Source organism: Sardina pilchardus, chromosome 19 (assembly GCF_963854185.1).
Source record: "Sardina pilchardus chromosome 19, fSarPil1.1, whole genome shotgun sequence".
NCBI classification, from domain to species: Eukaryota; Metazoa; Chordata; class Actinopteri; order Clupeiformes; family Clupeidae; genus Sardina; species Sardina pilchardus.
The window spans coordinates 8,972,557-8,987,057 of record NC_085012.1 but is presented as its reverse complement, the minus strand read 5'-3'; the positions used below and the strand labels follow the sequence as shown (position 1 = coordinate 8,987,057).

The window sequence follows — 14,501 nt, the reverse complement described above, 5'->3', positions numbered from 1 at the left end:
CAGCTGTTCGTATCGGCGACTATTAATCAGCCCGCCTTTGATACCATGAGGCAAGGACACCCAGTTGCATCAACTGTAACTCAGAAGTCGGTCTAATCTTGTCCTTAGGGTGCTAATTGGTGCATGCGTTTCTTTGATGTGTGTGTGTGTGTGTGTGTGTGTGTGTGTGTGTGTGTGTGTGTGTGTGTGTGTGTGTGTGTGTGTGTGCAATGAGGGTTGGTTTGTGTGTGTTGGTCTGTGCGTGCGTGTGAGAGTTTTGTGTCTATGTGTGAGTGTGTGTGTCTGTGTGCGTGAGTGTGTGTGTCTGTGTGTGTGAGTGTGCGTGTGTGTGTGTGTGTGTGAGAATGAGTATGAGTGTGTGTGCACTAATGACGACAAGAACCAATCACTGTAACTAATGAACTGTCCTGGCTGTCACCGGGGACATCGGCACAGGGAGATGTTAAGTGATCGCCATGGTGATACTTCCGTCTCAACTGCCCATTGAGCTCTGACCCTTTGTTCCGCCATGGCTTACTGAGGCAGCCACGTCAAACCACACATTAATCACACACACACACACACACACACACACACACACACACGCACACACGCACACACAGCAGTAGCCGTTTTTAGCCCGCTCACACACTCTAAACTCCACAAATGATGGCACGCCACTTCTTCTGTCCCTGGTCGTTCTTTGTTAAACTTTCTCTGTCACACAGACAACATTTGTTTCAATCGGAGTTTCAATTTCTCCAATTTGTTCCATCTGAGTGCACTAGACTAATTCATTGTATGTTCTCTCATCATCTTCAGTCAAGTCGCCACAAAGGCAGACCAATGATCGTGTGAGCTTGTGTTCATTGAAGTAGGCCTACAACGATTCAAGTGTACATTTCCTTTAGAGAAATCCTTTATTAGATAGATGTCAGGGTGTATGTATGTATGTAGGTAGGGAGGTACAGTAGGTAGGTAGGTTGATAGGTATGTTTACAAATGTACCTGCATATGTCAGGTGTCTGTGTGTCTGTGTGTGTGTGTGTGTGTGTGTGTGTGTGTGTGTGTCTGTGTGTGTCTGTGTGTGCCTGCCTTGTGGAATTACCATGATGAGGTGTTCTGGTGGAGAGCACTGGCGAGCCCAAGTGCCTGCTGTTATGAGCTGGCCAGGGCATCTCTGTGTGCGTGTGCGTGTGCGTGTGCGTGTGCGTGTGTGTGTGTGTGTGTGTGTGTGTGTGTGTGTGTGTGCTGTTATGAGCTGGCCAGGGCAGAGCACCTCAGAGGCATAAATGCCACAGCGCTCACTCCTGACACAGTGACACCCCAGCCACCTGGCAGCAAATCTTTACCACTCTGCACTTTCCCCTCTCTCCCACACACACCAAATATCACGAGGGGGATGTCATGTGTAATAGGTGTGTGTGTGGGTGTGGGTGTGGGTCTGTCTGTCTCTCTCTCTCTCAGTTCAATTCAATAGCTTTATCGGCATGAAAGCTTTATTGGCATGAAAGTTTCATCAACATTATTGCCAGAGCTCAATTACATGTACACGTAAGAGGTTAAAGAAAATAATTAAATTGTGGAATTAACGTATAAGAGGACATCTCTCTCTCTCTCTCTCTGTCTATCTGTCTCTCTCTCTCTCTCTCTGTCTGTGTCTGTCTGTATCTCTCACTCTCTCCCTCTCCCTCCCTCTCTCTCTCTGTCTATCTATCTCTCTCTCTCTCTCTCTCTCTCTCTCTCGCTGGCTGTCTGTCTGTCTGTCTGTCTGTATCTCTCTGTCTATGTCTGTCTGTGCCAGTCTGTCTGTCTGCCTGTTTGTATGTGCACTTTTAAACTAAAGACATCACCCAAGTGGGTCATGCCTGCCGCGCTTCTCTCAATCATCAAAAACAGCCGGGACGCCCTAATTAGAGGCAGCCACAAGCTTTGCCAACGACCAAATTGTCTTAATTAATGGCCCCCGATTAATCAGTTCATTATGGCGCATTACGTTAAGTCCACCGCCCAGCCCTCGCAGTCAGAAGTGAAGCCTTAGAACAACATGGCAGCCGTCAGGGATGTAGTAGATTACACTGTGATGCTCTGGTAGAGAAGGGAAATAGAAAAGGGACTAACACCTTCCTGCGTGTGCGTGTGTGTGTGCGTGTGTGTGTGCGTGTGTGTGTGCGTGTGTGTGTGCGTGTGTGTGTGCGTGTGTGTGTGCGTGTGTGTGTGCGTGTGTGTGTGTGTGTGTGTGTGTGTGTGTGTGTGTGTGTGTGTGTGTGTGTGTGTGTGTGTGTGTGTGTGTGTGTGTGTGTGTGTGTGTGTGTGTGTGTGTGTGTGTGTGTGTGTGTGTGTCAGGTAAGTGAGACTGGTGGTACTGTATATGTTCTAATACTTAAGTTTGTTTGCGAGCGTGTGTGTGAAAGAGGGAAGCGTTTGAGTGAGAGTTTTGGGTGTGTGTTACTGCTTTAAAGAGGCTGTGTGTGTGTTTGTGTGTACTGTATGTGTGCATATACTATGTATGTACTGTACCTGCTCTGTAAATGTTTTGATTGATGAGTGGGACGGTGTGTGTTGTGTGTGTGTGTGTGTGTGTTGTGTGTGTGTTGCCTAAGCTGAAAGAGGAGATCGATAAACTGGAGGACCGAGTGGAGTGGGCCAACAACGCTCTGAAGGGGGACTGGAGCCGCTGGCAGAGGAGCATGAGGAGCGACCTGAAGGAGGCGTTCGTCTCTAGCGCCCAGAAGAACGTCGACTACTACGAGAAGGTGAGGCCCACTCACCAAACAAACCACACCACACCACACCACACCACACCACACCACATCACACTTAACCAAACCAAACCACACTTCAAACCACACCACACCTCACCTCACCACACTTAACCAAACCACACCTCAAACCACCACACACCACACCACACATCATCACACTTAACCAAACCATACGCCAAACCTCCACGCACCACACCTCCCCACATTTAATCAAACCACCACGCACCACACCTCACCACACTTAACCAAACCACCACACCTCACCACACTTAACCAAACCACACCTCATCTCACCTCACACAAAACCACACTGCGCTACACTCTACACTACACCACCCGTCACCACACTTAACCAAACCACACAAAACCACACCACACCACACCAAATCACACCTTACCTCACACTACACTACATGACACCACACTGCATCACAGCATTCTACACTACACCACACCTCTCTACACTACACCATACCATGCCTCACATATAATACACTCCACAGGCAGGTTGGAAGGAGAACATAACTCGTATCAATCACACGCTGATTATTCTGGGATGTGCTAAGCTCATGTGGTATGTGTATCATTATACAGTAGTTCTTAGTAGATATTTTTCCCTAGGTAAAAGAAATTACCCATATTACTAATAGACCCAATTTAATTGAACATAATAATAACAACCAAATGGGACTCTGTAAGTAGAGTGTATCAGCAAGGTTTTTATCTTTATTTTTACCATACAAATAGTCATGACAACACCATACTTAAAAGCAAAACAAACAGTTGAGTTCCGCATACCCACAGCTAATTACTGAGTGGTTGGGCAGCTATTACAGCCCACTTGCATCACTGGTATTTTTGGAGGTTATAATTTTGTTGGTTTCAATATCAAGAAGGTCTGTCTGTCTTATGGGGACACATTTTCAAACTCCATTAATTCTTTTGGTCTTAACCAAGTGCAGACAGAACTTTTTTGAGAGAGAAATGAAAAAAAAAGAAGAAGCTGAAGAAGAAGCACTATAGATATTTGAATTTTAAAAGGAATATGTATGCTGCTGTGAGGGTGCATCAAAAGAAAAAAGCTTTGGCACGACCGGCAGGCCACATTCGGCTACAGGGACCCGATTTTGATTTTGACCTGTGGTCATCTCTTGATCCCACCCCGCCTCTCTCTCCCAGTTCCTCCGTGACACTCTCGACTGTCCTATCCTATCTACATGATGGCAAAGGCCAAATGATATATACTTCAGAATGAAATTTTAAAAAGGAATTCATGAAAGTTCCTTTGCAGTTCACAGAGACAATGAGTGTGGCGGTCATATGTGCTTGCAAGTCTGTTATTCTTCCAACAGAGGGCAGCACTGCCTCATATTCTCTCTTTGCCACTGCTCACAGCAGGGAGCAACCTTTTTAGCTGGAAAAAAACCCCTCTGGCTGAGTAGAAATGAGTGGTGCCGCAGATGCACACATAGAGAAAGACCTCCTTATGCCATTTTGAAGCATATAGTTTAATTTATTCCCGTTCCTCTTCCTCTTCCTTGAGTCTGTTCCCTTTGGCGGAATGGAATTGCGTAGTTCCTCCCCCTACTCGATCCCGCCGTCTCCCGCTAAGCACACAGACTCGCCCTTGGGAGCCCTCCAGCAGTGGCACAGAGATATCACCAAAGGTCTTGGAGGTTCTCTCCTCGTCCTTATCGTCGTCTGCATCTCCAGAGGGCCCCCTCAGAAGCCTCACCTCCCAAGCCTCTCCTCTCCTCCCTCTCTCTCCTATTCTTAACGCCACTGGAGAAATAGATGCCCGTAATCAACAGCCACACAAAACACTTCACTTTCGCGCTCACAGCTTTTAATTTATTTTTGTATTCCTGTTTGGCCCAGGAGGGGCTGGATTTGTAAAGGCTGGCCTTGAGGGTAGATGTTTTGATATTAAACGGAATGACAGTTTGCTTTCTAATGACTGCCGTACGGAAAATTCCCCCATGGCCTGCAGCCCCTGACTGCCGCCCCAGACTGGAGATTCGGCCCGGCCGCCTTGTTTGTTTGTTTGTTTGTTGTTGATAGGAGTTTGGCTCAAGGCCCTCATCATTTGTACACACTCAGGAAAAAGAGGGATTGGGGATGGGGTAGGAGGAAAGGGGGGGTCATGAAGGCAAAAATAAAACAACAGCAATTAAGCGGACTAATTAATCCAGATGTTGTAAATGAGATGGCTCCGGGTCAGTTGCTTGTTTTCGTTTAATTTCTTATTTTTTGTAGGTTTGGCGTCTAAATGATTGCTATCAGCTGGAAGGCCATTTTTCATGCGCGCGTGCTGTTGTGTGTATCAGCCTCAAGCTGCGCTGTTGGGTTGTAAAGCAGATACTGGGGGAAGAGTGTGAGTGATTGGACACTCACCACTGTGATTTCTAATTTAGAAACTCCAGTGATATGTCTACAATTCATGGAAATGGGCTGAAACACTCCAAAGACCATTCGTGTGTGTGTGTGTGTGTGTGTGTGTGTGTGTGTGTGTAGAGGGAGGGAGTGAGTGAGTGAGAGTGAATGGTTAGACCTGATAAGGGCGGGCAATGAGAAGTGCCATTAGCCACCGCAGCTGATGTGGCAAATGAGCTGAGGAGTTCACCACTGCTGGAGCTTTTTATTTTTGAGTTCTCTGAAAGGTGTGTTACCTTGGCAGAGTGGAGAGATGGAGGGAGGGAGGGAAGGAGAGGCCAAGAGATGAGAGGCGTTTGTTTCTGAGGCTTTAAATGATTTATCCACATCAGGCAGAGCTCAATAACACCAGTCCTCATGGGGGGTGGGGGGGGGGGTCTGCAGGTGAGTGTTGACTGTCTGAGGTGAGGACCGAGACCTCAGCTCAGCCACTACTGCAAGTGGTGACAGGAGAGCAAGAGGAAGAGAGAGTGAGAAAAAGGGATGGAGAGACAAAGAGGGAGAGAAAGAGATGGAGAGAGAAAGAGATGATAGGAGTGCAAGGCAGGCTTGTGTGTGCACGAGTGCAGGGGTGGATAGTGACTCGTTACTCTTGCTCAGGTGCATCTTTGAGCCAGTAATCTACTCTTTACTCGGCTACATTGATGCCCTTCATTATGTGTACACGTTTATTATCGGAGGAGAAATGATCTGGAGTGAGAGAAGTGTACCCTTCCCTCGGTGCACAACAGCATGGTACCAAAGAGACAGGGCTTCAGAATGCATTGTTATGTTGCCCCGCGTTTATAAAATTAATCACCATGTAGAATCACTGGTCTATGTAGGATCAAACCATGTTGTAGCTTGCTACACAGAAGTAGATGTTATTTATATCTTAACAACTCAATTAAGGCAGTGACATCATGCCAGCTGCCGTATCTTCTGGTGAACGAGAACGAGAAGTATGACATGATGACACTGAAATGTTCAGCTAAAGTCATTTCTGGACAGAATCATTCAATAATCCCTTTAGACAAGGGAAGTAGGCCTACAACTTCATTCACAAGCAAAGCAAATGCACTGGAAATCGAGCAGACAAGTTAGAAAAGCCTAGCGTTTGTTTACGTAGCCTCAGTGTTGTCAGTGCATGGACACTGGACATGACCGAGATGTTCAGCTGAGAAAAAAGATAGCCTGCTCTGTCCGGGTGGACGTGCCTAGGCTTTATGTAGCCTAAATATAGGTCTGCCCATAATATAGTCATTGTTTTTAAGTTACATTGTCAGTATGGTCGAGTTATAGCCAGATTTCTAGCAATGCAAAGCAAAAGAATCAGCTGGCAATGGATTGGAAGTGAGTGCTTTTCAACCCGTAGTCACTTAATGCTCATTCTGACTATGACAAGATAGCCTTCAGAAGTCTGTTTTAAAATAAGATTAAAGTATATTATCTGGGCTGTTCAAATATGGTTGCCTATACAGTATGATTAATCTACAGAGGGGAAACAGGCGTAAAGGATACTTTTGTATCCCTTTAAAGGATCATCAAATTAATTAACTTTTTACCTGAGTAATTTATCAACAACTTTTATTTATTAAAGTACTTTTTTACTTTTACTTGAGTAGATTTCTAAGATGGGAATATATACGGTATTTTTACTCGAGAGATTTTCACTTTTACTTGAGTGTAGATAGTCAGTACTCTACCCAGCCCTGTGGAAGAGAGGCGAAGACTTAAGGACACCATGATGTGCGCAGTCACATTGCTGAGGCTCAAGGACGTCACATCCTGCCTCAGAACCAGCGTGCAGTCAGGCATGTGATTAGCACTGACACACGGGGGGGTGTCTGGACGCGTGGGCTATGCGTGCCGTGTTCGTGTGCAATGTGCATGCCTGCCTTCATGCGTGAGATGTATGTGCATTCCTTGTCATGAAAAAGAGATATTTTTGCCTTCACCAGTGCGTGTGTTCGTCCTCGTTATCGTATAGTTTTGAGCCTCATCTGGCATCATTTGCAGGTTTGTTATCAGGCTCACAGTACTGAGTACTGAGCACACCACATTGCACACATCGCAACACTACGCCCGTGCACACACTACACACACACACACACACACACACATCTCTTCCAGAGTTTTCCATTTTGCACTGCAACATTGGCATTTAGCACATCACCTTGACACCTCAGGTGTGTTATTATTTCAATGTCTCGATTTGTATGTGGTGCCGTGTGTACACCGTCCAGTATTTTTCTCCCACTAATGATTTGACCTTAGAAGTCGGACTAAAAAACTGACTCGGTCTGGCCGTTAAAAAAAAAAAAAAAAAAGCTCACTTCACCGTCACACAGTCATCCACAGATAGCACTTTATTGCTGTCGATGATGTGTTAAGTCCCCCCCCCCCCCCCCCCCCCCCCCAAGTCTTGGAGATAATCACTGAGCACCTATAAATACGTGCAAACACTGCGAGGTACGAAGTGAAAAATAGAAGCCGCAGCCTTAACCTCCGTGCTCTGGAACGTGGGCGACAGACTCGGTCTGTTTTTAGCCCCTCATGCATTTGCATGGCGCACACACACACACACACACACACACACACACACACACACACACACACACAGCAGCTGTATGTGAGCGGCGCACAAGATGGCAAGTTGAGAGAGGAATTGCCATGGAGACGCCATAGCAACAGGGATGTTGCTCAAAGATGGAGAAAGACAAGGATCCTTCCACTAAACATGCACTTTGATCTGAGCTCGAGTTGCTAAACGCGCGGCGTTTGTAAATCTTTGGTCACGGTCGCATCATTTGAAGTACTACGCCATGCAGCCCTGCAACCTGCAGCTTAACCCTCATGTCTGTAATAGAATCTATTTATGACAAGAGATGGAGTTGATGACTGTGGATGTGGCAGTGAGTAAACTAGCGTGTGCATTGGTGATGCTAGTGCATCTGCTATGCGTGCCAAACGACCACTCTGGAATCCTGAAATGAGTGTCCATTGTGCTGTAATGGCAACGTGCTGCGAGTGGTGTTGGGAGTTGTACTGCCCGGACAATGACACTTCTATTGTGTCTGTCTGTCACTTATGGCAAATGGGCGTTCTTGGAATCTTTCCATTAAGCAGGAGGAGGATGAGGAGGAGGAGGAGAAGTGAGAAGTCGGAGCGCTGGCAGAGTGTCAGAAGTTGGAGCAACTCCACCCGCAGCCGTTCTGATTTGTGGTTGGCGCTCTAAATTTCCCATGCGGTGTGGGCAAGCGCGGAAAGCCACACAGTAAAAGTGATGGCTCACCTTGGTCCACTCCTGTGTGTTCGTTTGAAGAACGGACGAAGATGAGGATGAGGGGGATGGAGAGGGGGATGGAGAGGAGGAGGAGGAGGAGGAGGAAGGGCAAAGAAATGAAACGGAAAAGACGGAGATGAGAGAGAGCGTCGGTGATGCCCGTCCAGCATCCCTCCCCCCGATTAGGTGTGTTTACCTGCACTCTGGCCCGAGCAGCTGGAACAGGAGCACGCTCCGCTGCCTAACGAGGACACACACACACACACACACACACACACGCTCACTCCTTATTCACACCTCCGCCTTAATGAGCTTCATAATTACGACTGAGGCGTCCTAGCCACACACACACTCATTGTCAGACTCAGTGGGACACACTCTGACTCATGCAAACACAAACACAGACATAAACTCACACACACACACACACACACACACACACACACACACTCATACTCATAATCTCACTCACATGTACTCCAGTCCTCAAACATGCTGTGTGTCCACCAGACGCACACAAGCATTCACCCATCAACACGCTCTCAGAATTGATTGATTGCTACCTAAAGAATACACAGTCTTTCATACACACACTCTCTCTTACTCTCTCTCTCACACACACACACACACACACACACGCACACAAACTCTCTCACACACACACACACACACCCACACACACACAAACACACACACACACTTTATCTCTCTTACTCACACACATACACACACACCCACACACACTTGGCACACACACACACACACACACACACACACACACACACACACCATTCACCTCCGTCACCCCTGTCTGCCGAGAAGGTATTGACATTTTCACACAGACGCCAATGAGCCGCAGCCTTGTCTGATTGCCTCCAAGTGAACACATCAGTCCTGTGCGGCCCTGTTGCCTCTCAGTGCATCACGTCACACACTCCCTCCAGCCAGCGTCACTTTCACCAGCAGTCCCCCCCCACCCCCACCCCACCCCCCCAGTGCATCATCAGCAGTCCCTTCCGAGGATGATGATGGTGGAGGACTCGCGTTAGCAAAACTGAAGGCTAGACGGGTCTCCCGTCAGAGATAAAGTATGTAGGTGGTGTCGTGCAGGTCGTCAAGTGCGGGTGACGAGCAGCTGTCAGACTGGCTGAGTCGCCGTGAGCGTTGACGTAAGAGTCAACGGTGAGTCACACCTCTCTTCGTGGAATCGATTCGGAGCGCGTCTCGTTCTGCCTTTTATACATCTCTCTTCTGCTTCTTCTCTGTCTGTCTGTCCGTTCTTCAGCTGCCTGCTAATGAAGCAAAGTCATAAACACACTATCTCTCCCTGCCTCTATGTTCCCGACACACACACACACACACACACACACACACAGAGAGAGAGAGAAAGTTGGTGTCTTGTCTTCGGTATCTGACACACACACACACACACACACAGTTGGTGTCTTGTCTTTGGTATCTGACACACACACACACACACACACACACACACACACACACACATACACACACACACACACACACAGTTGGTGTCTCGTCTTCAGTATCTGGCATCTCCTCCATGTTAGTGATTCTGTTAGCAGGACCTTCATGTCTCCATGGACCAGCACCCCCCCCAGTGCTCTCCTCTCAGTGGCAGCCCAAGTTAGCAGCTCTCAGGCGGGGACGGGGGGGGCCACCCGCTGGGACCCCTCTTCCACATCGCACCGCAGACTGCGCGCGCCAAAGTCTCCGACTCCCCCCAACAAACCTCCCTCTCTCACGCACGTGAAGCACGAAGCGACACTTTCGCGCTCACATCTTTAAAGCTCCTTCTAGAGATGATTGACAGGAACTTGTCCTCTCTTGCCCTCTATTTCTCTCTCTAGTTCACTCCATCTCTCTCTCTCTCTCTCTCTCTCTCCCTCTCTCTCTTTCTCCCTTTATCTCCTTTTCTCTCTTTCTCTCTCTCTCACCTTATACGACTTGGTATTCAGGCTGGGGAACTTTTCTTGGCTCTGCTGAATTAAAGGAGAGAGCTATATAGCAGAGAGAGATATGAATATATGTTTGAACCTCCTGCTTTGAATTATGGGATGGCGAGCTACGTCACTTAAATTCACACACACTCCATCACCCCATGGTGTAGGCCTTTGGTTGCTAAGCAGGCTCTGTCTCCAGCCAATGACTAAATCACACCATTCCCCCAGAACAAATGAAGACATCACCACCAACAGGCATTAGGCTGACTCTGTAGTACATCTACATGGCTAGACGTGTGTGTGTGTGTGTGTGTGTGTGTGTGTGTGTGTGTGTGTGTGTGTGTGTGTGTGTGTGTGTGTGTGTGTGTGTGTGTGTGTGTGTGTGTGTGTGTGTGTGTGTGTGTGTGTGTGTGTGTGTGTGTGTGTGTGTGTGTGTGTGTGTGTGTGTGTGTGTGTGTGTGTGTGTGTGTGTGTGTGCGCGTGCGTGCGTGTGTGTGACTTGTAGTTGTACCAGGAGTGTGGAGGAGGTCGGCCAGGACTCTTGTGGTTTTATTCCAGCCTGGTGGTGTTTGGCGGCGTGTGCGTCACGTCCTGGTGTTTAACTTCACAAAGAGACGAGCATCTGTCAGCGTCCTCACCCCTGCTCGTCCTCCTGGATTGATGAACCTTAGTCAACTAATGGCTTTATAATGCCCGCCATCTTCTGGTTGGCAGCCCCCTTCACACACACACACACACTTTGGCACACACACACGCACACTCATACACAGACACACACTCCTTCAAACACACTGAAACTCGCATATAAACTCTTGCGCATAGACACACACACACACACACACACAGACAGATAGAAATGTACATATCCCTCACACATACACACACACACACACACACACACACACACACATACCATAGTTCACCATTCCAAGCAGAAGTCCACATCCATAACTGAGCTTTTAGAGCGTTTTGAAGTCCGTCTGGCGTACAGCCAGGGAATTATAGTTGTGGGCAGCATACATACCCATAGACAGGCAGACAGAAACACACACACACACACACACACACGCTATAGTTCACCATCAGGGAATTACAGTTGTGGGCAGCATTGTCCAGCTTAACCCTGGACGGCCCTGCAGTGGCTCATCATGGTCTTGCTGTCGCCGTGGCTACGCCCAGTCTGAGCCGCTCTCTAAGGTCAAAGGTCAGAGCCTGTACCCGCGTCCCGTGGCGGGGAGACGGGAGTGACGAAACGTGCCATGACAGCCCGGCTCAGCTGGTCACCAGAGTGACCCTCACCAGCAGCACAGAGAGCGGGGGAGGGAGGGAAGGAGGAGGGGGATGGAGAGAGGGAGAGGGAGACCTTCATCCAAGAGAGAGATAGGGAGAGTGAGTGAATGAGTGCTTCATCCATGAGAGAGAGAGAGAGAGAGACCTTCATCCATGAGAGAGAGAGAGAGAGAGGGAGAGAGAGAGAGAGAGAGAGAGAGAGAAAGATGCATTGATCTTATTGTTCCCAAGCAGATATTTTATCTGTTTGTATTGTTGTATGTCTGCTTTGACAAGACTGCTTCAATGAGTCAATAGACCCACCTTTGAATTGAATTGAATTGAATTGAATTTAGAGACGAGAGATAGAGACCTTCATCCACAATGAGAGAGAGCATGCGAGAGCGACAGAGGAGTGAGCGATGGAGACCTTAATCTACAACAGACAGAGATTGAGACAGAGAGTGTGTGTGTGTGTGTGTGTGTGTGTGTGTGTGTGTGTGTGTGTGTGTGTGTGTGTGTGTGTGTGAGAGAGAGGAGAGCGAGAGAGAGACCTTCATCTACAACAGACAGAGATTGAGACAGAGAGTGTGTGTGTGAGACAGAGGAGAGCGAGAGAGAGACCTTCATCTACAACAGACAGAGAGTGAGACAGAGAGCAAGAGACAGTGTGTGTGTGAGAGAGAGGGAGAGAGAGAGAGGAGTGAGCGAGAGACAGCAAGAGACCGATTGTGTGTGTATGTGAGAGAGAGACCTTCATCTACAACAGACAGAGAGCAAGAGACAGTGTGTGTGTGTGTGTGTATGAGAGAGAGAGAGAGGGGGGAGTGAGCGAGAGACCTTCATCCACAATAGAGAGAGAGAAAGAAAACAAGAGGGACAGAGCCCTCTATCCACACCAGAGGGAGAGTGAGTGGAGAGCTTGAAAGACACACAGAAGGAGAGTAGTGAACAAATGGATGGATTTACAACAGAGCCTGAGAGATGGAGAGGATGGCAATGCGAACAGAGACACAAACAGACGGTCATAAATAGAGAGAGAGAGCGAGATTGCAGGCCACTATGAATGACCAAAACCAAGAAAGAGAGAGAGAGAGAGAGAGAGAGAATGAGAGAGGCCCTCTGTCAGAAGATAAATCCGAGCGTCTGGCGGATGACTCGACTCCGGAGCGGGGCGGAGCGGAGGCCGAGGGTGGTGACCGTGGGACGGCGGGAGGGAGGAAGTGGGCGCTGGCAGTGACTGGCCGCAGCCTGGGAGAGGAGATGGGCCGCTAAATTGAAAGGAGCCGAGGCACACAGTGTCTGGCTTTAAATGGACAGCCATTACTCTGCAGTCAAAGCCCTGGCTTTTACCTCGGGTGTGTGTTTTGAGACTGATGTGATGTGTTTATGAGAAGTGTGTGGGGGGGGGGGGGTAGTTGGTAAGGGTGTGTGTGTGCATGAGTGTCTCTCTGTGTGTTTTTCCCAGTGTTTACTGAAACACCCTGTGTGTCCATGATTTGGACGGTCAATATATGCTTGTGGTGTGTATGTGTATAATTGATGTGTGTATGTGTGTCTTTTCATGGCCTCTGAAGGTGTGAGTGTGAGGTGTCTGTTTCCTGTGGCAGCGTATGTGGGAGATATAGGTGCTCGAGATTGACTCCTAGACTCCCTATGTGTGTGTCTGTGCCATCGCCTGTTATGACTTCTCTCTGTAGGGGCATTTGATTGGATTCAGGAGACCGAGGTAGAGCCGAGTGCTCACTTCACTTGTGTTTGAGAGATGACACATATTTGTATATGTGACTCACTGTGCCCTCTGTGTGTGTGTGTGTGTGTGTGTGTGTGTGTGTGTGTGTGTGTGTGTGTGTGTGTGTGTGTGTGTGTGTGTGTGTGTGTGTGTGTGTGTGTGTGTGTGTGTGTGTGTGTGTGTGTGTGTGTGTGTGTGTGTGTGTGTGTGTCTGTATATCTCATCTTGTACATGAATCTCATCCTCTCCGGCAGTGTCTCTCCGTGTGGGAGTCCTTCCTCCTGTCCATGAGGTCCGAAGTCGGCGAAGTGGACCAGCAGGCCGGCGGCGACTCCTAACCACCTCCTGATGCCCCCTCTGCCATTTCTGTCCGCCAAAGAAAATGCCCCAGCCTACCCCTGCCCGCCGACAACAACCACCCCGTTTCAACCCCATGGCAATCTCACCCTCCTTCCCTCTGCCATCAACACTCCCCTGTTTTCCCCTCTCCTCTCTCCTGTTTTTTTAATGGCCCACCAGCTCGTCACAGACAATAACAAACCCGTGGAAAGATAGCGCACCCCGCTGTGCGCCTCCAAAGGGGGATCGAGCACGTAGCGCTCCCGGCGTTAGCCTTGGGGAGAACGACGAGGAGGGGAAGAAGAAGAAAAAAAAAGACTAGATCTGTGATGAAACCATGACAACCTTCATCTGAGCAATACAGGAGAGATGGGACTCTTGTTCGCCTTCTTTTTACTCTGCCGTGTTTGTGTGTGTGTGTGTGTGTGTGTAGGTGTGTTTGGGTGTGTGTGAGTGTGCGAGCGAGTGTTTGCGTGTGTGGATTTTGATACCAGACTCACGCCACACGGTCATGCCAAATGTTTTATACACTTTTTTCCCCCTTTTCTTCACCTCTCACTTGATGATCAGAATGCCAAAAATGTGGCACAAACGATAGGGTTGGGGTTTTAATGATCATATAATAAAGGGTAACTAAATGTAAAGAGATTTGATAAGGTTACTGAGATTTTTTGTTGTTGTTGAACTTACTATTATTTAGCATGTATTGAAAATGCCCTTTCTGTGGTTTACTGCAAATAGAAGATTTTCAAGAAGAA

General features: G+C 48.2%; 1 protein-coding gene across 3 annotated transcripts in view; it reads left to right on the top strand.

Annotated features, from left to right (window-relative positions):
* Positions 1 to 14,501, top strand: part of snx7 (sorting nexin 7) — a 27,912-nt gene extending 13,411 nt beyond the window's left edge. For all 3 annotated transcript variants that reach the window (XM_062520673.1, XM_062520672.1, XM_062520674.1), the window contains 2 exons: positions 2,583 to 2,735; positions 13,659 to 14,501. In XM_062520673.1, coding sequence (XP_062376657.1) covers positions 2,583 to 2,735; positions 13,659 to 13,742 — 237 coding nt within the window. In that variant the 3' untranslated portion in view covers positions 13,743 to 14,501. The remainder of the gene's footprint in view (positions 1 to 2,582; positions 2,736 to 13,658) is intronic.